This window comes from Eublepharis macularius, chromosome 18 (assembly GCF_028583425.1).
Source record: "Eublepharis macularius isolate TG4126 chromosome 18, MPM_Emac_v1.0, whole genome shotgun sequence".
NCBI lineage: Eukaryota > Metazoa > Chordata > Lepidosauria > Squamata > Eublepharidae > Eublepharis > Eublepharis macularius.
Genome location: NC_072807.1, coordinates 37,980,092 through 38,003,976, shown reverse-complemented (window position 1 = coordinate 38,003,976; position 23,885 = coordinate 37,980,092). Strand labels below are relative to the sequence as shown.

Below are 23,885 nucleotides of genomic sequence, written 5' to 3'. Positions count from 1 at the left end.
ATCCTAAAGCATTTCTCGCTGTGTCTGGCTGATCACAGGTGGAGAGAGCAACACTCCCCCCCCCCCATCAATCAAACCCTGGGAGAAGATGCTGGGTGTAGCTTATGCCTGCCGTTGTCCCCTAGACCCACGCAGGAAAGAAGTGACCCCCTGATGTGCCATATCAGCTTGGTCCCAGAGTGTCTTGCCGAGTGCAATCCCCTTCTCTCTGTCTCCAGCCTCATTTTGCTTATGGGCACATCTTCAGCTTCACAGGGAGATGATCAGGGTTTGCCCCAGAGCCTGGAACAAGGTTGCCTGCCTCTGATTTATTAGGGAAAAGGCAGCTGTGAAACACTGTGGAAAATAGTAAAGAAGAGTCCAGTAGCACCTTTAAGACTAACCAACTTTATTGTCGCGTAAGCTTTCGAGAACTACAGCTCTCTTCGTCAGATGCAGAACTGTGGTTCTCGAAAGCTTATGCTGCAATAAAGTTGGTTGGTCTTAAAGCTGCTACTGGACTCTTTACTATTTTGTGACTACAGACTAACACGGCTAACTCCTCTAGATCTATGACTGTGGAAAATCTACATTTTTGATTACAAGCCCCTGCCCTTTTAGTGCCTTCCAGAATGCGACTTGTGAACCCTGCCCTCCCATCAAGTGAGGCTTGCTTTAAGTAACATGCAGGAAATATTTGAAATATAACTCATCTGTGTATAACCAAACAGAGAGAGAGAGAGAGAGAAAGTGAATTAAAAACGTAAGCATAAATTAGAAAACTGGCTTTAATTGGTACAAATCAGCATATGCATAAATATATCACAGCTTCAGCTTCTGGGCAGAGAGTTCACGTTTCTTCGGCTTCCCCTGGCTTTTCTTTGCATCTTTAATTTGCATTTTCACTTGATCTTGCAACTGAGAGAAGAAGGCTCGGGAGGACTTCAAAGTCTTGTCTTTGCCGTCATCCTATAAGAGAGTCACATTTGCTTCATAATGGAAACGCTCTCTCACACACACACACAAGGCACGACGTACCAGTTCCAGCCACTTGAATTGTTCCGAGAGAATGCTCGAAAGATACACACACACACACCCCCATTTGTGTTCCAATTGATACCTATATGGCAAAACAGCTGTTGTGTTATGCAATACCTTTTTCTGGCAACATAACGAATCCCAAAAGCTGAAGGGACGCGCTCTGATGTGCGCTCGTCTGCTTAGCGCATGTCAATGAGAGAGAAGCACAGACTGCCAGCAAGCAGCAAATCCCTTTATCGCGGGGGCGGGGGGGGAGTGAAGAGCAACAGACAGCTCCGGGTGAATTTTAAAAAGTTCTTTAATCGCTCGGAGAGCGTAAGATTTCACTGGCAAGGTGTTCCAGAAAACAGGAAACGCTATCGTTCTAATGCATTAATTTTGTGGCAGCTGGTAGGAACAGTTTTGCTTCCAACACAGTGCCAACTTAGGACAGGCTCTCCTTTTCTTTTGGACTTGGAGAGGGCATGTAGGGACTGGCCCCGATTGCCAAACGTTCTCTCCATTACAGCTAGATGGAATCAACTGAGAAAGGCCAGAGTCAGGCAGTGGAACGACCCGTCGGACCCCTCTGAGCAATCTGCCCACATAGTGAGTTGCAGCAAGTGACACCGAACCAAGCAAAATAGTAAAAGAGTCCAGTAGCCACCTTTAAGACTAACCAACTTTACTGTAGCATAAGCTTTCGAGAACCACAGTTCTCCTCACCATGCATCTGACGAAGAGAGTTGTGGTTCTCGAAAGCTGACGATGCATCTGACGAAGACAGCTGTGGTTCTCGGAAGCTTATGCTACAATAAAGTTGGTTAGTCTTAAAGGTGCTACTGGACTATTTACTATTTTGCAACTACAGACTAACACGGCTAACTCTGGATCTGAACCAAGCAAGAGGCTGGTCTCACCTGGCAACAATACAGTAATCGATCGACATAGGCATTCTGGTCAAAGCAGATGGGAGCCGTTTCCTCCACCACGTGCTTCGCCAGCATGTAACAAATGGGCAGAGGTGGGGGTTCCCTTGTTTTCACTCAAACCTGCCCCCCCCCCGAATTGGTTATTTGCAACTCAAATAGCTCTCCTTGCAGACGCAGACGCAGCGGGAGCCTCCTCATTGCTCATTGCCACAGGGTAGGCAACACACGGCTCTATCTGTAGCCATTTGAACAGAACCCATGCACCACTGTTAAGAGCACTGGGGGATTCCTTGTGGGGAAGGAGCTTCCCCAGGCAAAACCACCTCACGGACCGTCGGAGGCCTTACCTTGAGCAGAGATGCTCTGCCTTCCTTGGTGAGCTTCCTCAGCTGCTCCGCTGAAACTTGTTTGTTCACCTTGGGATTTTGCTCCAACTTCTTCTCCAGGAGTTTCTGCCGCTTCTCCTTCTGCTTCAGCTTTATATGCCACCGAAGCTTCTTTTTCCTCCGCTCCCTTTTTTTGTCCGTGGAGGTTTTCTCGGCATCTGTTTTCACATCTCCCGCTTTGTTCTTCTCCTAAAGCACAGGCACATTTTAGGATCGGGATAGGAGACAATGCCTTCTAAAGGGACACTTGATGCTCACGCCCCAGAGTACAGAAGCACTGGCTGTCTGGGTGCGCGCTCTCCATGTGCCAACACACTTTACATTCCATGCCACATGGAGCAGACTGGCCCTTGGACTTGCCAGGGAAGTGCCTGGTAGACGAGAGTAAACTAGCCATTCAGCACCACAGAGGTTGCTTGCCTTGAACCCAACCAGCAGGCGCCACAACAGGCAAACCTACACCTGTCATTGTTGCCACTGGCTAAGTCCACGCAAAGCAACCTTTGCAATGTTTTCCAGTTCGACAAGGACCACTCAGATTGGTTTCTTCTAATCGCCCAGCTTGTCCATGTATATTAAGCTGCAGAAGTGAAGCAAAGTCAGAAAACTTACCAAGTTTTTATTTTGCTTCTGCACATTTTTAGGAGGGGCCAGAGAAACTACTACTGGAAGCTTCTGTAAAATGCCTTACCTTGATTTCCTCCGGAGCCAGAAGCACAGCATCACTAACGCTAACCGGAGCAACTTCCTCCATACTTATTGCTGGGAGATTGGAGACTATTTTAACTTCTGGCACGGGCTAGAGCGAAAGAGAAACGCACAACACATTAAGTGAAAATGAAGGCTGATGCACCATCCATTTAAAGCCGAAGTACTTGGATTTCCCAAATCAGTTCAGTCCCACTGAAGGTAACCGTCGTGCACAGATTTTTCGGGTCTCTACAGCCACACCAAAGATTTGGGGTACACATCAAGTACAAATCGTATGCCGCTCAGTGACATCTGCCTTGACTCCCCCAATTTAATATTTTTTAAAACACAGAATGATGCCTATGGACTTCTGCTAACCCACTTACCGGTTTAGGTGTGAAATGGAAATTGGAAAGGGCATCCAGTTTGAGAAAAAGAGCATCCATTGCTTTCAGAATTTCTACATGTTCAGGCTTTTCTTCCTCTTCAGTTTTTTTCTGGGTTAAACAATAATGTGGAGTTAATCAAAACAGTAGCAAAATATCAAAGTGAAATATGTTAACTTTTACGAGGCTAAACTCCAGATGCTATAACGTTTCACAACAGAAGCACGGTTTATTTTAGGAAAAATTCCCCAGTTGTCACGAACTGAGTTTGTCAAGTCCTGGTTTAACGTTTCCAAAATACAAAGATAATTTTTGTTTATGTTTGAGGAATGAGTAATTTCCTCAAAATAAATCAACTGAAGAAGAGCAAGAACTCTTTCAAATGAGATAAGCATTAGAAGAGGGAGAGAAGCAGAAATCTATTGCAATTCATGTCCTTTTGCTTCTCATGACCCTCAAGTAATATTCTGCATTATCAAAATCTGCAACAATTCTACCCAGGCTTACTTGGGAATAAGGAATATTAACTATAATGGGGCTTACTCCTCAGTAAATGCACACAGAATTACACTGTACGTGATACAAACTACTATGTGATCTTCCATAAACAAACAGGACTGCAGCAGAACACAGCAGGATTTTACAGAAAATGGTTTGTTCTTTGGTTTTCAATCCTGATTTTCTTTAAAAAAGAAGTGTGAGATTTTGCTTATAAGACTAAAGTTTCAGAGGTGACATTAAAAGCTTAGAAGGAAGCTCTACTCCTTCATCATTCGAAAATGAATCCATTTCTGCTCCGTCCAGTGTTAGAGAAAGTATCTCTGTCCTTTTATGTAGCACGAAAGCACCCAGGATGTCAAAATGAGCTCCTTGCCTGACACCACTTTGGGTGGTGGCCGTGCTCAGACAGACATAACAGAGGGAGCAGCGCTCACAAGGGCCCTTAAGCCTACATCCTTCAATAGAGGATCTCTCCAGATTTCAGACACAGCCAATACAATCCACGCATCTTTCAAAACACACCTGGTTAAGCTTCAAATATTCCTGTTCGTAAATTTCAGTAAGACTTAATTTGCTTTTCTCGTGATCCAGAGTCAAGCGCTTTTTGTATTCATAGGGGTCCTCTTTTGGCTTTTCTTTCCGTACAACGTCATCCCAAGCCTAAAAAGAAAGATGGTCAGAAAGATACAGACGTGCAAAAGCAAGCATAGTGTATGAAGCTGCGAGGCAGGTACCCTTTCGAACAGACTGACAAACCCTTATTTCTCCCCCCCCCCCCTCCTGCTAGGAGTGCCACTAAAAGCACATGCTCCACTGCCTCACCTTAACAGGAAATCAAAACTTGGGGGAGGGATTTCTACACATGCCGCTGCAGCCCCCTCCCTACAAAAACATAGCACTGCACGCATGTAATCAATTGTATTAACCTGATCTTTTATTCTCCTCTTGATGATCTCTTCAAGCTCCATCGTTGTCTCCTCTGTGATCACAGGAGCTGAGAAGATAAAAATTGATCTAGGGGTCGGATTTAATCCCTATTGCCACTGGACACTTAGAAACGCAACACACTTAACAACATTTATTCCGGTATGAGCATTTGTAATACAGAGCTTGCTTCTTCAGATACAATGGGAAGAAAGGAAGTCCTTTATCTCCTGTCCCTCCCTCCCTCCCTCTTCTGTAATTGTCTGCAAAAATGAGATAAAGAAGTTTCTTTCTTGCCAAAGTGTCTGAGGAAGAGAGCTAAATAGTTTTGAAAGAGGAAAGATAATGAGGATTTGCAACTGTCAACACAGACAGGAACCCAGTGCCCTTCTCTTGGGGCTGACGATGAAGAGGCTGTGATTCGCAGGCCTGTAGCAGCCCCCCCTCCCCGCCCCGTTCACACAAATTGTGGCTCTACAGGAGCACCTCTGGGCCACCTGCATGCAACGTGGAAGAACTCATACTAGCATGGACCAGCCAATGAGAAAGGCTTGCAGTAGTGCAAGATTTACCCATTTTGACTGCATGGTCAAAGAGCAGCGTTTCCTCCAGGAGGCTGTTTTCGGGCCGTTTCTGTCCCGTCACTTCTCCTTTCAGCTGCCAGGACTTCTCTCTCAGCAGCTCTTCTTCAAGAGACTTAATTTTTGCACTCAGCTGCAAGAGAAAAATTTCTCCTGAGACAATTCCCAAGACACTTCGGTGCTTTTGGGACTCAACTCTGTCTTTGCTTTAATTGGGGTGGGGGTGGTTGGGGGTTATATTTTGAGGTACTGAGGAAAAAATGCATTTGGGTCACAAGCCGGCATGCAGCCAGTGTTACCTTTTCCTGCCTTTTCTCAAAGGAGGATTTCTTTTCAGGGGAACGGCTTGTCTTTTCCTCCGAGGCATCGGGTTTGTCTTCCATGTCACTGTCGTACGGCAAAGTGAACGTCACCCTCTTAGAAGTCCCTTTCTTCCTTTCACTCTCCTGTGGCTGCTGAATTTTATCCGATTCCTCCATTCTGTAGTTGAGGGACATTTTCAAGAAAAAGGGATCTCATGCAATTCACGAAGCACCTGCCAAGCATTTTCACACTGAAAAATCCCTCCAAACATAACGGAGCTCTCCTCTGCGGGGACTCCAGCCAAGGGAAACCCAAGCTCAGCTCCCGACACATACCCTTGTAATACCTACACATCCACACAACAACAACAACAACAACAACAACAACATTCGATTTATATACTGCCCTTCAGGACAACTTGACATCCACTCAGAGTGGTTTACAAAGTATGTTATCATTATCCCTGCAATAATAATCACCCTGTGAGGTGGGTGGGGCTGAGAGTGCGCCGAGAAGCTGTGACTGACCCAAGGTCACCCAGCTGGCTTCAAGTGGAGGAGTGGGGAATCCAACCCAGTTCTCCAGATTAGAGTCCCACGCTCTTAACCACTACACCAAACTGGCTCTCGCTAAGACAGCTTCAGGCCCACATCAGCTAAATAATGGTGCCCCTTCCCAGCACAGTTGTCATGGCTGCAGTAACAACCAGGGCTGGCTTGACAGTAGCCTAAAAACTGAACAGAGCCCTGCCTGGTTGTAGGCCCCAGCCCTCTGGAGGACTCAAGGGTCAGAAGGTAAGCTGTGCCTACTGCCCCCCCCCATCACCCCACCCTTTCTGTACTTCTTGCCACCACATGAGTGATGGGCTTCAATGGTCTCCCCCTACCGACCCTGCAGGAATATCCAAAAAGAATCCACTATGTGTTCAATACTTAAAGGGAAGTTTGGGGAAGAATTTTGCCTAACCTCTGAACACAGTGGTGGTGGAGAGTGCCCTAAAGTCATAGCTGACTTATGGTGACCTCCAGTGGAGTTTTCATGGCAAGAGACTAACAGAGGTGGTTTGCCATTGCCTGCCTCTGCAACCCTGGTCTTAATTGGAGGTTTCCCATCCAGAAGCCACCTGAATTCTAGGCTAGTTAGTCTCAAATCTCACAAGACGATACTTGTGAGTTTCTAGGCTTGAGCCTCCAAAGCACATACAAAAAGCCAGGGCAATAAAGCTACGTTTGCCTTAGCTCCCTAATTTACATCCATTTAGATGACAATGGATATGTTTCACTGTGCCCCTCTTCATGGAAAGCAATTACCGTCCCCCATGCGCTGTAGAAAGGGCAAGCGCGCTTGTGTAAGACTTCACAGTAAGCTCCCCATGAAATTCCCTCTACCAATAAAGAACTTAAATTTCCATGTGATTGTTCACTTAATTGTTTCAAAGTTGACTACACTAACTCAACAGGGTATGGCTTCACGGTGCCAGCCACCTACTCGTCAGCTGTGCCTTCGTCACCTTCCTCTTCACCTTCGCATTCTTCTCCCTCGGTCTGGTCGTCATCATCTTCACGGCCTTTGTCATCGCTTGTGAAATCTTCGCTATCATCAACAGGATCAAAATAATCTCGATATTTAAGATCGCGAGCACTTTTAGGTAGCTGTGGGAGATAGAGAAGAAAATTGGCACAAGGTTCTAAAGGGAACAGCTGAAGTTTAAGAAAACGTTAGAGCCATAATGATGAGAAGAGGAACTAGGATTAAACGATCGTATTCTTAAAACGTATTGAAGAATGGAAGGGCTTCAATAAGGAGCAAAACTGTTAAGGAAAAATTTCTTAAAGGTACTCTTCATTCAGATTATATTTCCCAACAGCCATCACCCACAAGTAATTAAGACACCAAAATAGTGATCCATAAAGATGCAATGCCATGTTCCAACATATGCATAAAGATCTGATACAGCAGAGAATCTTATATACCTTTCAAAGCTAATTGTTTACAGAATAAAAGATCAAGGGTTAACACAGGGTTTATACAAATAATTCTTTGGAAATGCTGCCTTCAGGAATTATGACAAGACAGTAAACACTTCCTGATATAAACATGTCAAAAAGTTTGGCGCCTCGCTTCGTACAGTGACTGCTTTCCAAGGCTATTTCTTGATTAGAGAAAAGGAAAACAAGAAATGTTGACATTCTTGTAGTTGCTGTAAAGTTATTATGACTTTTAACCATGAGACTGCTAAGCTTATTTGGAAGAACGTTCCCTGAACGAAGGATTCTAGCTTGTGTGTGTGAAGGTCTTGCTTCAATAGCGCTCATATATGGCTGAAAGATTACAAAATTCCCTAACAAAAACGGAGTGGATTTTAAGCCGTGACCAGTTCTATTCGCTTCGAGCTAAGCAAGAGCAGATGTGGCAGAAATTCGTCAATCTGCACGGGGAAGTCAACAAGCACTCTAGTAATGTTTTTGTTCTCAATTTAGTCCTCAAAGGAGTCACAAGACAATTTACTCAGAAATCACCAGTGTGGCTCTATACATGCTGTGGTCTGACCCAGACACAATTTACAAACCATGTGTTCCAGTTCTAAATCACCCTTTAAACAGATCAGATCCAGCTCACACATAACTCTAATAGTTACAAGCCAGGGTGGCGTAGTAGTTACGAGTGTCAGATAACACCTTGGGGGGGATGCAAGATCAAGCCCCTGCCCACTGTGCAACTCCCTGGGGGACTAGGGGGGCAAATCTGCTTTGCTCATACCTTTTTTGTAATTTATAAATGGCAAAACCAAACTCACAACTTAATGTCACAGAGTACGCATTTGAACCCAGGCCGTCTAGCCCACTAACCACTATACCACGCTGTCTCTCTATATAAGCACAGCTTCTATTCCAGCTACCAATGACTGTTTCCTTCTAAGGCTTGTGTATGAGGATTCAAGCAGAAGAACCTGGGTGTGGTGTACTGGGCCGAGCAAGGCCTCTAAAGTAGTTACTGTATTGATTGTAATGCACTATACTGTGTTGAGCTTGAGGTTCAGTCAAGGCTCCCAAAGCCTGCATTCTCATTGGTCCATAATCCCTGCAATATCACTGGTTACTTTCTCATGACAGCAGCCAATCGGTCCTCTATAATAAAGACCAATCAGTGGCCTGTCTACTTCAAACAGTGTATATAGTTTATGCAGATGATGGTATTCTAAAATATGTATTCTCATTGGCTATCAGTTATTCTGGGGGTGGAGCTGCTGTATATATATTGAGGACTTCTGTTCAGTCAGTCAGTGTGTGTTGTGTTCCTGCTAAATAAAGAGCTATTGAATCACCTCGTGTCTGAACCCACTATTTAACACTGGCGACGAGGATGGGATCTCTGATTGGGTAGGCAGCCCCAATACCAGAGCGAAATCACTAACAAGGTGCTTGGGTAGGCAGCCCCGAGACCTAAGCTGAAATCTTAAGCGTGAGGAATTGTCACCTCCGCCATCCGACATACGCTCGCGTCGTCCAGAAGGCAGACATGGCCGCTAAGGGCCACTTCAAACCGTTTGACTCAACAGCCGAGGACTGGGAATCCTACATTACCCGCTTCGACTTCTACCTTGAGGCGAACAAGATTGAAGACACAGATCTCGTGAGAGCAACGTTCTTCAGCGTGTGTGGGCGTTCCACGTTTGATATAGCACGGGCACTAGTGGCGCCAGCCCAGCTTCAAACTACAGCGTTCAACACAATAAAAAACAGACTCAAGGAGCACTTCTCACCACAGCCATCTGAGATAGCCTGCAGACATGCGTTCTACAGCCGAGACCAGGCGCAAGGTGAATCGATAGCGGCATTTGTCACAGCCCTCCGACAGGCAGCCAGACAATGTAACTTCCCTGACCTTGAGATGGCACTACGTGATCGCCTGGTGTGTGGCCTTCGTGATGAGAAGCTACAGCGCCGGCTTTTCACGCAGAAGAACCTCGACTTCCAAACAGCATTCAAAGAAGCACTAGCAGCTGAAGCAGCAGACCAGTCCACCCGGGAGGTGCGACGTTGGCGGAGTCCAGATCTGCCCCTGAACGAGGAGCCAGTCCACTATGGGGATTTTGACAGTGGCTCTGAGGAAGAAGACGGTGTGCACAGATTCCATGCAGTGCAAGCCCAGCACTCTGAGAGGCAGCCATACTACGGTTCCCCTTGTTCTAGTTGTGGGGGAGACCACGAAAGAAGGAAATGCCGGTTCCGGGATGCCAACTGCCGGGCATGCGGAAAGAAGGGCCACATCGCTCGGGCCTGCATAACTGTCAGGAAAGGAGGCTCTCCGCAGCAGTCTCCTCGCCTCACTCCGCGCTGCCAAAGGCCAGGAGGAAGAGAGTGCCAGCTGAATGAATGCCACACCACAACTGTCATCATGCACACACAAGCAGGCAACAAAGATAAGATCTACACCACGGTTTGTATTGAGGGAACACTGTGTGTCATGGAGGTTGACTCCGGGTCAGCGCTCTCAATTGTCTCCAGGGACACCTACAACCGCCTGTGCTCCAAGGGCAAGAACCAGCCGCTCAAGCCCAGCAGTCTACGCCTGATGGATCTCCAGGGTCGTCGGGTTCCAGTGGTTGGAGCTGGCCGAGTTGTGGTCGGCTACAAGGACTTTCACGGCCTCCTTCCTCTTGTTGTGGTTAAGGGGCACTGCACGAGTTTGCTGGGACTTGATTGGTTCAAGGCGTTGGGCATCCGCGTTACCGGAGTCCAACAAGGCAGCCCATCCATAAGCAAAGCAGCACACAGCAAGTTCCCTGCCAGGCACGTTTCATCAGGGCGCCGCAAAGGGCCGCCCGTCTCCACGCCAGCAGTGAAGACAAGCCATCGGAAGGAGCATCAGGTCCACTCCGCACTCAGTCACATCAGCTTAAACTGCCTTGGCCGCTATGGGAGCAGAAACAGAACTGGGACTTTTCTCCGCAATCCACGGCCTCAAGTGGCTCGCAAACTCCCACAAGAGACTGCACCTCCAGAGCAAAGCCAGCAAGGAACACGGGGCTGTCGGCCCCAAAGAACTCTGGAGCGACTGCACCGGGCAGGCTCTGGCAGGCTCACCTTTCCCCATTCCCACTCCAGGACTCTGTTGGCATCAAGTAGTTCCACACTAGGGGGGAAGGGGTGTGATGTATTGGTCTCAGGGCCTCTAATGTATTCTGGCTCATCTTCCCCAGCCTATCTGCGAACAACAGGGTATTCCAAACTAAGGGGGGAGGGGTGTGGTGTACTGGGCCGAGCAAGGCCTCTAAAGTAGTTACTGTATTGATTGTAATGCACTATACTGTGTTGATCTTGAGGTTCAGTCAAGGCTCCCAAAGCCTGCATTCTCATTGGTCCATAATCCCTGCAATATCACTGGTTACTTTCTCATGACAGCAGCCAATCGGTCCTCTATAATAAAGACCAATCAGTGGCCTGTCTACTTCAAACAGTGTATATAGTTTATGCAGATGATGGTATTCTAAAATATGTATTCTCATTGGCTATCAGTTATTCTGGGGGTGGAGCTGCTGTATATATATTGAGGACTTCTGTTCAGTCAGTCAGTGTGTGTTGTGTTCCTGCTAAATAAAGAGCTATTGAATCACCTCGTGTCTGAACCCACTATTTAACACTGGGAGTAGCTCAGCTTGGAACAGGCATCCCAGTGCGCAAGCTTGGGAGGGTCATAAATCCCTGCCATTCTGTTATAGAGATGGACAAGCTACGAGCCCATGGGAAGAGAAGAATTTGGAAAACTTGCCCCCCGAAATGTCCCTCTCCAGGAGTCTACAAGCTCTTAGAGCTTTGAGCAGCCTGCTATCCTCTGCTTATGAGCGCACAACCATTCAACTAACTGCTTCTCGACTCTCTTACCTTCATTTTTCCTTTCCCAAATTCCACCTCCTCCTCCTCATCCTCTTCAGAAAGAAGATCCTCAAAATAATCGATTTCCTCGCCTTCGTCACTGTCCCCATCCTTCTCTCTGCTTTCTTTTTTCTCCGCTGCATCCAAAACAGCCTCCATCTCGGCCAGTCTGAAGAACCTGTCATCCACAATGGACTTCTTGCCTGTTTTTTTCACAGCCGTCTTTGACGGTCGGGTTCGCTGCTCTAATTTGTCGATGTCAAAGTCAATATCGGAATCCTCGTCACTAAATGTGTGGTCTTTCCTTGCTCTGCATTGTCCTTTCTCCTCTTCGAGGTCATGTTCCTCTTCCAGAGGATCACTGCTGAGGTCTTCCATCTGATCTTCATCGTCTGTCTGCTGCTCGCTGTCCTCTGTGAGTTGATCTTCCTCCTCCTCCTCCAGGTCTGGGAGAAGGTGGAGATCATCCTCGGCAATGTTTCTAGCAACAGCTTTTTTGAAGTGGCTGAGGACTGTGTTGTTCTGGAGTTCCAGCTGCTGCCAGATCTGCTCTTCATCAAAGTTCTCTATCACCAGTTCTTTTAAAGGGCTTCCAGGAACCGTCTCGGTCTCAAGTGCTTTGTGGAAGTCGTACAGTGTTTTCGTTAGCGAGCTGAAGTTGTCAGCGAGTGCCTCCTGAATGCTGAGAGGTGAAACAGATTGCAACGGGTTAAGTACTTCATGGAAAACAAGCCAGAGAAGCCATAAATTGGACTACCTGAATGAAAGCCAAGGCAGCCTGGGCCAGCACTCACCCTCACCTACATTCTCTCTCTCCCCCACTGGATGAAGAGGAGCAGGATTTGAGTCCAGGGGAAACTTAGAGACCAACAAGATTTCCAGGGTGTAAACTTTCAAGAGTCAAGAGTTCCCTTCTTCAGACGTGAGTAGGAATAGAGATCCATGAGCCTTCACATCCCAGCTAAAAGGTAGGTGGGGGATTACAAAGGAGGGCATCAGGATAATAACAGAAGTACTTGAGTCCAATGGATCAACAAGATTTTCAAGGTATAAGCTTTTGAGAGTAAGAGCTACCTTCTTCAGATACAGGGAGAAGTATCTGAGATATATCTCTATATCTGAAGACTCTTGAAAACTTTCACCCTGGAAATCTTGTTGGTCTCTAAGGTGGCCCTGTACTCAAATCTTGCTGTCCTACTGCAGACCAACGCAGCTACCCACCTAAAACTATCTGGATTAAGAGGGTTAGAAAAGAAAACAGCTGGAGGGAAGAAGTGGCATCACAGAAGGAATGACTGGCAAGCCACATCTCACAAAACAAACAGGAGGTCTGTAAATTATTTATTTACTTAGCTGATTTATAGCCTGCCTTTCTCACTGAGATGAAAGGCAGATTACAGAGTACAGCAAGAGAAAGGGAAGAAAGACGAGATCTGCTGTAGCATAGTGATTAAGTGGTTGGGTTGCAAATCAGCACTCTGATGGTTTGTATCCCGATACGGCCATGAGCTCAGCAGGTGGCCTTGGGTGAGCCACTCCTCTCAGCTCCAGAGCTGTACTTGTGGGGGTTAATGATAACACTGACTTTGTTCACCGCTCTAAATGGAGCACTAATGTGTTTAGAAGAGATGTATATAAGTGCGCTGTTATTATTATTAAGCATACTGTTATTAAATGTAATCACATAGCATAACAATGTGATAAGATACAAAAATGCAAATAGCAAAATGCTGTTCAGAGCTCCACTCTGCCATCAACCTCCCTGGGATTACCTTGAGTCAATCCCACTTCACTAGACAAACGGTGCAATCCTAAAAAGAGTTACTCCAATGGGCTTAGACTGGAGTAACTCTTTTTAGGATTGCACTGAAAAAGAAGGAGGGGAGATCCACTTAAACCACCCTAAGCTTGAAGAAAAAAAAGGGATAAAAATGCAAATAGGTGATCTTGAGCTACAGTTTTTGCTTGAAAGGAAGGCAACCCTGAAAGGCGGACCATAAATAAAAAATGAAAATAATAAATAAGATGCCCCTCATGATATACCCAAATGGATTATTATTGGACACAAGGCGTGCAAACGCAAGCCAACCCTATGCTTTGATGCAGCATCTGGGGGAGGGATTCCCAGCCTTGCATTTGAGCGGCAGTCTCTCAGCCGAGCCTACCTCACCGGGTTGGTGTGCAAACCAGTGCGAAGGTGGGCAGAGAGAGGGAGGGGGAAGGCAGGTGGCTGCGCACCCCTCTCCCTTCCACGTTGGAGCGAGGAAAGGGGAGGCTCCGCCGTCCTTACCTGAGGAAGCGCTCCGGCTGGGTCGCGGCGGCGACGAGCGTCTCCAAGCACCGATCCAGCTGCCCGCATGCAGCCGCTGCCGCTCTCGCCGCCATCGCCGCGGCCTTGCCCGACTTCCGTGGAGCGTCACTGCTGGCGGCGTCCGGTACCCAAGAGGTCCGGGTTGGGAACGCGCACCGCAGAGAAAAAGGTTCCGCCTTATCCTGCCCTTGATAACTCCTAAAGGAACTCAAGAGGAGCGCCAGAATGATCTGCTTGCCCGTTGCCACCTCCAGGTTGGGAAATTCCTGGAGAATCTGAGGGTGGAGTCTGGGGGAGGTGGGGTTTGAGGAGGGGAGAGATCTCAGCAGAGCATAATGCCTGGAGAGGCGGCTCAGCAGGGATGATGCTGTATTATTTATTTATATTCATTACTATTTCTTTAATATATTTATTAATATTTAATAATTAACAATATTCAATCATATTTAACAATGAATTTTATTTAATAAATATATTTATTAATTATATATTGATAAATATATGTAATAAATAAAGTGTTTGTTTGTCTGTTTATGTCATTTATAGTCCGCCTTTCTCACTGAAACTCAAGGTGGATTACACAGTGTGAGATTAGTACAATCGGTAGCAAGGACATTTCCATACACTATGCCACAGGATAAATAAAATGCAAGTTTGCAAAGACATGGCATTAGCGAGGATCCAATACAGAGTTGAAGAAATGCTGAAACAGAACATTAGCAATTCTAGGACTGTGTCGCATCCATCCCGATTGAAGAAAGAGTTCTGCCGCTTCTGCGAGAGCTTGTGCACTATTTTGTGCCATTGTAGCTGACTGTGGTTTGTGTTTTGGATTTTGTTTTATTTTTCATTTTCTTATGAAAAAGGCAGACTTTAATATTAATATTAACATCACCACCACCACCACTAATAATAATAATAATAGTCCACCTTTCTCTCTGGGACTCAAGGTGGATAAACACAGCGTAAGTCAATGCAATCAATGACTGGGGCATCCAATATATAGTACAATCGGGTATAGATTGCAGGCTGTTCTAGAGGCCGCCAGATGTCCCTTGCCGGTTTCCACCCTTTTTCCTTCGCTTTGGCTTCAGAGGAGCGGCTGTCCGTAGAGTTACTCGGAGAGACGTGCCAGGCTCAAAGATGGCGGCCTCCATGCGGACGCTGGCGGCAGGTATGCCTTTTCTTCGCAAGTGGACGACCCCCCTCTTGGCACCCCCGCCCGCCTCCTAGCGCAATCCTCTGCAGTCTACTGGAGACTTATTTTAATCTCTTTATTATTGTATTGCATTTTGATTATGGGCTGAGACTGGAGTAACTCTGCAGAGGATTGCACTGGCCAACGGAGCAGGCTGGGGTTTGCCCCTGGAAAGCAGAATCCTTTTTGCAAATTGTCACGTCTTCTCAGTTCCAATTTTCTGCACTTTGTCGCTTTTCTAGAGCTGTGATTCAGGATCCTGCTTTCTCCCCCCTGGTACCTAGAATTGTCGGTGCAATCCTAATCAAAGTTACTCCATTCTAAGCCCGTTGAAATCACTTGTCTTAGACTGGTGTAACACTGCAAAGGACTGCACTATGTCCTTTCTGGCTTGGCGCATCTTGCATCCAGTGCGCAGGCAAGCACAGCACATGAACATTAAAGCTAGTGTGACTCAGTACAGTCAATTCAAGGACGTTTCAATAAACAATTTTAATAGGGTCTATAAATGCAAATTTGCAAAGAATTAAAACCTGCAGAAATCTAATTCAGAGTAGAAAAAATGCACAAGCAGTTCTAAGCCTGACATTTTAAACAACAGAGAAACTAAACAGCAGCCAGGATGTATTCTGAATTCTTGATCATGGCACATTGTTGCCCTGGTTCCATTGATCCATCCAGCCAATTCACTGTTAGGCCTTTTTAAATAACCTTATGAGGACTAGAAATTTGCTTCCTTTATAATGAGAACTCAGGATCTCCTTTCTCTGTTCTCAAACATTCTGGGTTAACTTTTGTATTCTGTGGCTTCATTGTGGGTGTGCAGATTTCTCCGTCTCTTGAAAGTATTATTTTGCCTTTCTCTTTCATAAAGAATCTTTTTGCAAGCTATCAAAGGTGCCTTTTGCCCCAAACATAGCTACACTTGAATAAAAAGTGGCTGTCTAGGATGTAGCCATCTGCTTAAAAAAAATATTTCCCCCCCATCCTGATGAAATGAATTGTTATACCATTGTGAGAGTTGCATGGGAGCAATAAATAGAAGCAAAAGAGAATTGTTCAGAGTCTCCACTTTTGGCAGACTTCGTGCCCTGCTTCAGTTCCAATTGAATGTTTGGTGATTAATCATTTGCAGTTATCTACACAGCTGGTGAAATTCTGGAAATGTACCAGATCCCCGTGGAAAAGTCATTTTTGGCCCAAATAAGATTTCCTCCTCCTCTTTTTGGGGAATGTGAGTGTTGTGGTTGCACACTTAGTTGCTTGAATTAAATACATAGTGTGCATCTTTAAATTGCAGTTGCAAGCATTCAGAAGCATTGTTTAGGTGGAGATAAAATTATAGCGAACCTAGCAGTGTCTTGGACCGACTATATTAGCAAGGAACTAGTCCACAGTGGGCCCTGATACACCTCTAGTTCCTTCCAGTGGGGCTGGTTCATGGCATCTCCTCAGGGCATTATGGCATAAATATTTACCCGTAGGGCTAGATTTTTCCAGCTTCTTTCATCTGTCCAAAGATAAGGCTGGATCAAAGGCTGTCCAAAGAAATGGCTGGATTCACAGGTCTTCTACACCTGTGAATCCAGCCATTTAAATTGGTATGCATCTCACGGCAGTATACTATAGATTTTAACTTTGGCAATTGTTTGCTGGTTTTAATGTTTTGGTTGCTTTTTTTAAAAAACCCTCTGTTGTTTTGCTCTCTTGGAGACTTATTTTAATGTCTTAATCAATGTATTTATTTTGATAACATTTTTAATTTTCAAATTGCCGCAGGTTTTCTGGGTGACAAGATGGGAATGTAAATATTTAAATAAATATGATCCTTTTACAAAAGCCATTTAAGCTGATGGCCACGATCACGTCTTGTGGTAGAGGGTTCCATAAGTTAAATTTTGCTCTTGACTGCCTTCCACCTACTGCCAGCAAGCTTAAGAGAGTGACCTCAAGTGTTATGAGAAAGAAGACATAGAAATTTGTCTCCACGTTATACCACGTTATACCAGCCTTCATGCCCCTATTCACTGATTTTTTCCCCAAAGCATTCATTGATTTTTTCCCCCTGCAGTTTCTTTATCCTTGTCGTACAGGGAAGCTGTTCCAATTCTTTTAAAGATCATCTTTTTATTCCTCCCCTCACCCAAGCACCATCAGATACTTTTTAAGGAGAGGCCATCAGAATTGCATGTGGGCATTTGTACACAATAATCATGGAGATTTTAATAAAATGGCATGCTTTCAACCCCTTTCCTAATAATTCCAGAATATGTTCGCCTCTCTCTCTTTCTCTCTCTGGTTTTAAATGGCTGCAGCTGTACTCAACTGAGGCCTTCAGGTGGCTTCAACCAAAGCCCCGAGATCTCTTTCCTGCAGACACCCACTTCAGGCCACCACCCCCGGGTACGTGACCTCAGCGTTTCTAACGCTGCTCAGGCCATATGAATCCTTATTCTGTCCTCTGTTCGCACAGAGATGCCTTTGTAGCTCTTGATGGCCTCCTCTTGCTGCTTCTCTGGCTGGCTTATTAGTATTTGGATTAATTATTATTCGCTAATTAGCATTAGCATCATTAGTAGTCTGAGCAGCTCCTCAAACCCCTTCTCGGATTATTCTTTCTTTCCATTTGGCTTTTTAGCGTTTGGGCTTTCCCCTCCCCTCCCATTTTGGACAAGACTTCCAATTTTTATGTTGTGGCGTGTCCTTTCCTTTGCACTTCTGTGGTCTGCTCCGCCGCTTTGGCCTATCCCTTTGTGGCCCTAAGAGAAAGGATTCTCTAGCCTTCATCTTTCGCCCCCGTGGCTGGGGGAATGGGGTGGGCACGGAAGACGAGTGAGGGTGAGCGGATTGTATGGTGTGGGTGCACTACTGGGGAAGCTAATGAGCAGCGCATCTTGCAGTGCTAATTGAGAAAAGCTTTCAGCGTGCATTTCAAATGGGGCACTGGGGACGAAAAAATGCCCCACCACCAACCGGTTTCTAATGCTGGACTAAGAACAAAGAATCAGTTTGATGCCAGAGTCTTCTAGGTAACGGGGATTGCAATTTTAGCCTCTTTTGTGTGAAGTCTTATTCAAATACTGTTAGCTCAGTAGGAGTGGGCCACCCTGGTTTGCTGATTCTGTACCGGTGGCTACTAACTACCCCTTCCCTGTCCTCTTTTTGCCCTTTTTGTTTACTTTTGTGTGGTGTTTTTAACGTAGACTCAGGGCTGGATTAACCATCAGGACTAAGCAAGCTAAGAGCCGGAACCCAGTTCCAGTTGGGGCGCTTGAGGCTTTCTCTGTTGCTCTGAAACTCGGTTTGGGAACTCTGTCTTGTGAAATGAGATGGAGGAAACTTGACAGCCGCACAGCCCTGGAGCCATGTTGAATCTGAAATGCGGAAGCCTCTTCATACTAACATTCGAACACATTAGTGAACGTTGCGACATCCATTGTTTTACGGTATGCTTAACAGCCGGGGAGGTCCACACAAAGCGGGCTCTCCTGCAAAGGTTTATCCTGGTGAGTTTGTACTTCTGTGACGGAGTCTTTACAGATGGGGGAGACCAGTTTATGCCTGCTTAATGTGAGATTTGCCAAAGGCTGTTCTTTCAGCTTAACAAACCTGTAACATTTTAAAAAAAATCATTATAAACTTCAGAAATTAAAGCGGTGAAAGAAGACAAGCCAAAAAAGCCGAAGTCTGTGCATCATTTAAATCTGACCAGTATGTTACATCTTGTGTATTTACATACATCTTACCTATGTAAGCTCTTCATGGCCTTGGTCCGGCATACCTACGGAGCCACCTCCCTCCCTATGCTCCCCCACGGCAGCTTCGGTCATCCAAACTGGGTCTCCTGCAGGTGCCAGCCTGCATGTCGGTGAAATCAACAGTATCCCGTACCGGGGCTTTCTCTGTGGTGGCCTCTACCCTGCCCACTCAGAGCGGTTTACAAAGTATGCCATTATTATCCCCCCAACAAAACACCCTGTGAGGTGGGTGGGGCTGAGAGAGCTCCAGAGAACTGTGACTAGCCCAAGGTCACCCAGCTGGCTTCCAAGTGGAGGAGTGGGGAATCAAACCCAGTTCTCCAGATTAGAGTCCTGGGCTCTTAACCACTACACCAAACTGGCTCATTTACCCTATGGCATTGTTTATGGAAATGTCCTTGATTCTGATTTTACTAACCTCATTCTGTGCAATCTGCCTTGAGTCTCAGTGAGAAAGGTGGACTAAAAATAAATGAATGAATGAATGAATGTGTTTGTCTGATTCCCCACTGTCCATAAATGGTTGCTGTTGTTGGATAAATACCATTCATGTCTCTGCTTTTGTTTTCCTGTAAATATTTACAAACTGTGAATTTATTCATTAATGTCATATATCAAACTTCTCTCAACCAATCCCAAATATTAAGTATTGTTTTAGTTTTCTGTGACTGAGTCATTGTAGTATAGAAGCTATCAGTAAATTCAATATCAAATTCCTCTTTTTGTTTAGCTGTTTTTGGCATAATAACAACAGCAACAACATTCGATTTATATACCGCCCTTCAGGATGACTTAACACCCACTCAGAGTGGTTTACAAAGTATGTCATTATTATCCCCACAACAACAAACACCCTGTGAGGTGGGTGGGTCTGAGAGAGCTCCACAGAGCTGTGACTAGCCCAAGATCACCCAACTGGCTTCAAGTGGAGGAGTGGGGAATCAAACCCGGTTCTCCAGATTAGAGTCCTGCCTCTCTTAATCACTACACCATTGGTAACAATGAATGCTAATTGTGGATCTTTGTCCCCCCAGCCCCAATATCCTAGATATAATACCAAATATTTCAGTCCAGTATTTTTGAATGAATGGGCCCTTCAAGCAAAGAAGAAGGTGAATTTCCCTCAAAATGTTTGAAGTAAAATCAACCGCTGACTACAGTTAGGAGAATTAGATGTGAGAACCCTCCAGGGAGATGGTTGCTGGCTTTCCTGAGAAGGAAGGAGCTCCATAGGAGGTAGGGTTGCCACTCTGGCCTGGAGAAGTTCCTGGAGACTCGGGGGAGAATGAGCAGTGGAGAATGTGGGGATGGATTTTGCCTAGAATCTCTGGCGGAACGCCAAGCAGGTCTGAATTTGTCCTATGGATACTAGTTTTCCGGCTAAGGAGATGCTCCACAGGCAGTGTTTATGCCGATTGGCTACCTGTGGAGGAGAGAACTCAGGACATTTTCTGTCTCGCCCAGAATCTAAATCTGGACCCTTTTTTTCCACATACACAACTGCCCCCTCCCTTCAGGGGTGCCATCTTTCCCAAGTCCTGATGGGTGGCATGGACAGCGCCATCTCTTGCCACTCAAGGCCCGTTAAGGGTTGTGGCAAATGTCAAATGCTGCCTTAGAGTCTCTGCCCGAGACGCTTCGGCGCGTGTTCGTCAAGTGTCGGGAGATGCAGTGTTATCCGGGAAGCGTAGTCTTGAAAGGCAGAGCTGGCGGAGATCGCTCCGCAGGGGATGGATTCTGTCATAGCCCTCCACTGGCATGCTGGACTGTCTCCCCTTCTGGAGCTTTTACCCTACTTAAAACTTTGAATTAACCGAGCCTCAGCAGGATAAAGGGCCCAGAAGGGGAGATGCCAGAGGTGGTGGAAGGCTGTGAGAGAATCCGTCCCCTCTGGAGCGATCTCCGCCAGCTCTGTAATTTAAAACTACACTTCCTGGCTAACATTGCATCTCCTGACACATGAAGAACATGTGTCAAAAATATTGTGTGTAGAGAGACTCTTAGGCTGAGCGCAGAGAGGATAGAACCATTCAGACATGCCCAGCTTTTAACATTTGGATAAAAATGGTGCTGGTTGGAGCTGGTGTCAGGTTGCACTTGTGGCCTTCTGGGACGCCACTCGTTCCCAATATGAAATCCTGGTGGGAGAGCCTTCTTGCAGTTGCTAGATGTAGGTCTGCTCGAATTGCCACGGAATAACGACAGTGTGCTTCTATACTAATCTTCTGGACCAATTAGAGCCACTCAGAGCAGTGAATAAAGTCCGTGTTATTGTCCTCTGCATAATACAGCTAGGGAGTTGTGGCTGAGAGGAGTAGCTTACTTAAGGCCACCTCAAGGCTGAGATTGTGGCAGTAGCAGGATTCGAATCGGCAGATTGCTGATTCGTAACCCAACCACTTAACTACTACACTGCAGCAGCTCCCCAGAGGTGAAGTCAGCCCTGGAATTAAAGGATTCCAGGATGTAGATAACTCCCTTCCTCCCTGATGCTTACCACCACATAGCTCCACCTTGCACACTTTTGCAAAACAATCCCATAACACAATGACATGGAGGAGGAGTGTATTTGGGTGCCACTGAAGGAGGGAAAGGCCCACCCCGGTTTTACTTCTGTTGTTTGGATGCAAACGGATTGTTCTGATCTCTGTTAATCTTCTCAGGGTTTCTTTCCCGGCTGCAAGCTGCCGCTCCGCTAGTACGAACGTTGTCCATTTCCCATCCCTCGGCCCAAAAGTCTCCAGGGAGTCTGTGGAAACTGGGCCGACTCAACCACGTAGCAATCGCGGTGCCTGATTTGGAGAAAGCCAAGTCTTTGTACAAGGAGGTGCTAGGAGCTCCGGTGAGCGAGACCGTGCCTCTTCCTGAACACGGTGTCTATACGGTATTCGTGGAGTTGGGGAACACCAAGTTGGAACTATTGCACCCGCTGGGAGACAAAAGTCCGGTGGCCAGCTTTTTGCAGAAAAACAAAGCAGGAGGGCTGCACCACGTCTGCATCGAGGTATTCATTGTTTTGTGTCCTGGTTTTCTTGTTATTTGAAAGCTTCTTTATCCTACGTGAAACCCACACACTTTGCTTCATGGAAAAGCAATATGAGTCGCATGTCATCTGGAACTGTCACCCGTGGGCTCTCTCTGGAATCCCGAGCATGTCATGTGTGTGTGTGGATTTCATTTTTAGAAGTTACGTTTCTAGCCCTCAGGAAGAAAGTGGTGGTGGTGGTGGGGAAATAACCACGGCTCAGGAACAAAGGGGCGATCTTTTGGGAAAAGCCCAGACTGTTTTTTAGCTTTTGGGTCTGTGAGTTCCTAGGTTAAGAATTTAACTATCTTAAATCTTCAGGATGAAGCAGGCTAAAAATTAAGAATATGGCTCACTCCCATTAAAGTTCAGGGAATTTAAAAGTATTTTACTTCGACTGGATTGTATGTTTAAAGAAACAAAGTACGTTCCTAAAAGATTTTGTCTGAGGTAAGCAGGCACATGTACCATGTGTGTACCATGTGTGGACACAGTCTGGAAGGCTTAAAAGAGCGCAATATCCAGTGATGTCTAACAGCGCAAATCATTTTCAGACACTCATTTTCAGACAAAGGTTGCCCTGTTCCTGTATTAGACTGGCTCTACTAATTTTTATGGCTTGTCTTGTAGATTCCCTGCTACGGTTTTCCTTTATTATTTTCATCTTTTTAAAAAAAGTAGTGGTAGTTCTATCACATTATAAAACCTTATAATACTTCTATTTAAGCCCATTTCTCTTTAAGGTGGACAATATTGCAGCTGCTATAGCAGACCTGAAGAAGAAACAGATCCGAGTATTGAGTGAAGAGGCTCAAATAGGCGCCCACGGGAAACCGGTGATTTTTCTCCATCCGAAAGACTGCGGTGGAGTCCTTGTGGAACTGGAAGAAGCCTGAGCTGTGATCCTGGCTGCTGGAACAGGAAACTAACAGCCTCTGTGGCTCAGATTCTGGGGTGGGTTTAAAAATCATAACTCCTGATTAAGTGCTGAGTGGAGACTATGGTGGTGGTGTGAATGGCCGTGAGAAAGAAAATTAAAGTTGCAAATATGGTTCTGGGGTATCCTGTCCGCCCCCTTCCCAACTGGAAAGCTGCTCGGCCGACTGAACCTACCAAAATAATTTTTTTGTTTTCCAGGTGGTTTGGGACTGCCTAGCTGCACCACAACTTGAGTGCGTGTAAGGGTGTTTCCCCATTGCCTGGCAATTCCTGGGCATAATTTTGCATCCCTTTGGTAGATTTCTAAGTCATCTTCCTGTTATTTTGCTCCATGTTTGCAAATAAGAAAGAAATAGAGATTTTTTTCCTAGTAACCCGCTCCAGTGTTCCCTTAACGAATCAATCCCGAGGAAATCATGTTTTCTGCTGTCACCATTCTAAGGACTGGCATTGATTGGTTCCTTCAGTTGGTCCGTTCGCTAATAGGATCCGTGTACGGGTGTCTGCAATTGCTAAGCAATTTCTTGTTGATGGCTGTCAATAAGCACCATCTTTGCAAGTTGCCTTTTTGATTCCTAATGAGAAATAGGCATAGATGAAACAGGGATCTGGCGGAAGCGGTATTTCATTTCAAATGTGCCTCATTTACATGGATTTACGTGTTCTTAATAGTTTCCAATTATTTTTAATTGCCTGCAGGCCTGTAGTCCCTTTTGTCTAGTTTAACTAATCACGAATTACAAAAGAAGATGTGTTTCCGGACTCAAGCAATAGTCTACAAGTTTCCTGTGTGAAATTTTAATTTTCTGTCAAATTTCAAATCTCAGTATCAATTTTTGCAGTGGTTCAGTTTTCCTGCAATACTTTATTAAAACCGTGGCAGAAATTTCAAAGTCATAAATCTCTGCCGCGGTTTTCATTGATAGGAATAGTCTCATAAAAATCTTCACCTTTATAGACGTTTTGGCAAGTGTGTATAGAAGACACGCTTTTATTGTTAACCCTTTAAAGCCGATTCTGAAGAGGCAACGTACAAAGAACTTTAAAACATAAATGAAATAAATATGTAAAGTTGG

At 45.7% G+C, this 23,885-nt stretch overlaps 2 protein-coding genes across 2 annotated transcripts; one reads left to right on the top strand and one right to left on the bottom strand.

The window, feature by feature from the left end:
- Positions 1 to 749: 749 nt before the first annotated feature.
- Positions 750 to 13,981, bottom strand: MPHOSPH10 (M-phase phosphoprotein 10). Its single transcript, XM_055002129.1, has 11 exons — positions 13,869 to 13,981; positions 11,588 to 12,260; positions 7,191 to 7,354; positions 5,699 to 5,879; positions 5,391 to 5,532; positions 4,821 to 4,888; positions 4,417 to 4,554; positions 3,394 to 3,504; positions 3,009 to 3,116; positions 2,279 to 2,506; positions 750 to 948 (listed from the first exon to the last, which is right to left on the bottom strand). The coding sequence occupies exons 1-11, from the start codon at positions 13,961 to 13,963 to the stop codon at positions 802 to 804; spliced, it is 2,055 nt and encodes a 684-aa protein (XP_054858104.1). The 5' UTR covers positions 13,964 to 13,981; the 3' UTR covers positions 750 to 801.
- Positions 13,982 to 14,989: 1,008 nt separating this feature from the next.
- MCEE (methylmalonyl-CoA epimerase) lies at positions 14,990 to 23,885 on the top strand. The gene is made up of 3 exons (XM_055002663.1): positions 14,990 to 15,063; positions 21,509 to 21,849; positions 22,614 to 23,885. Exons 1-3 carry the CDS (start codon positions 15,033 to 15,035, stop codon positions 22,764 to 22,766), a joined length of 525 nt encoding a protein of 174 aa, XP_054858638.1. The 5' UTR covers positions 14,990 to 15,032; the 3' UTR covers positions 22,767 to 23,885.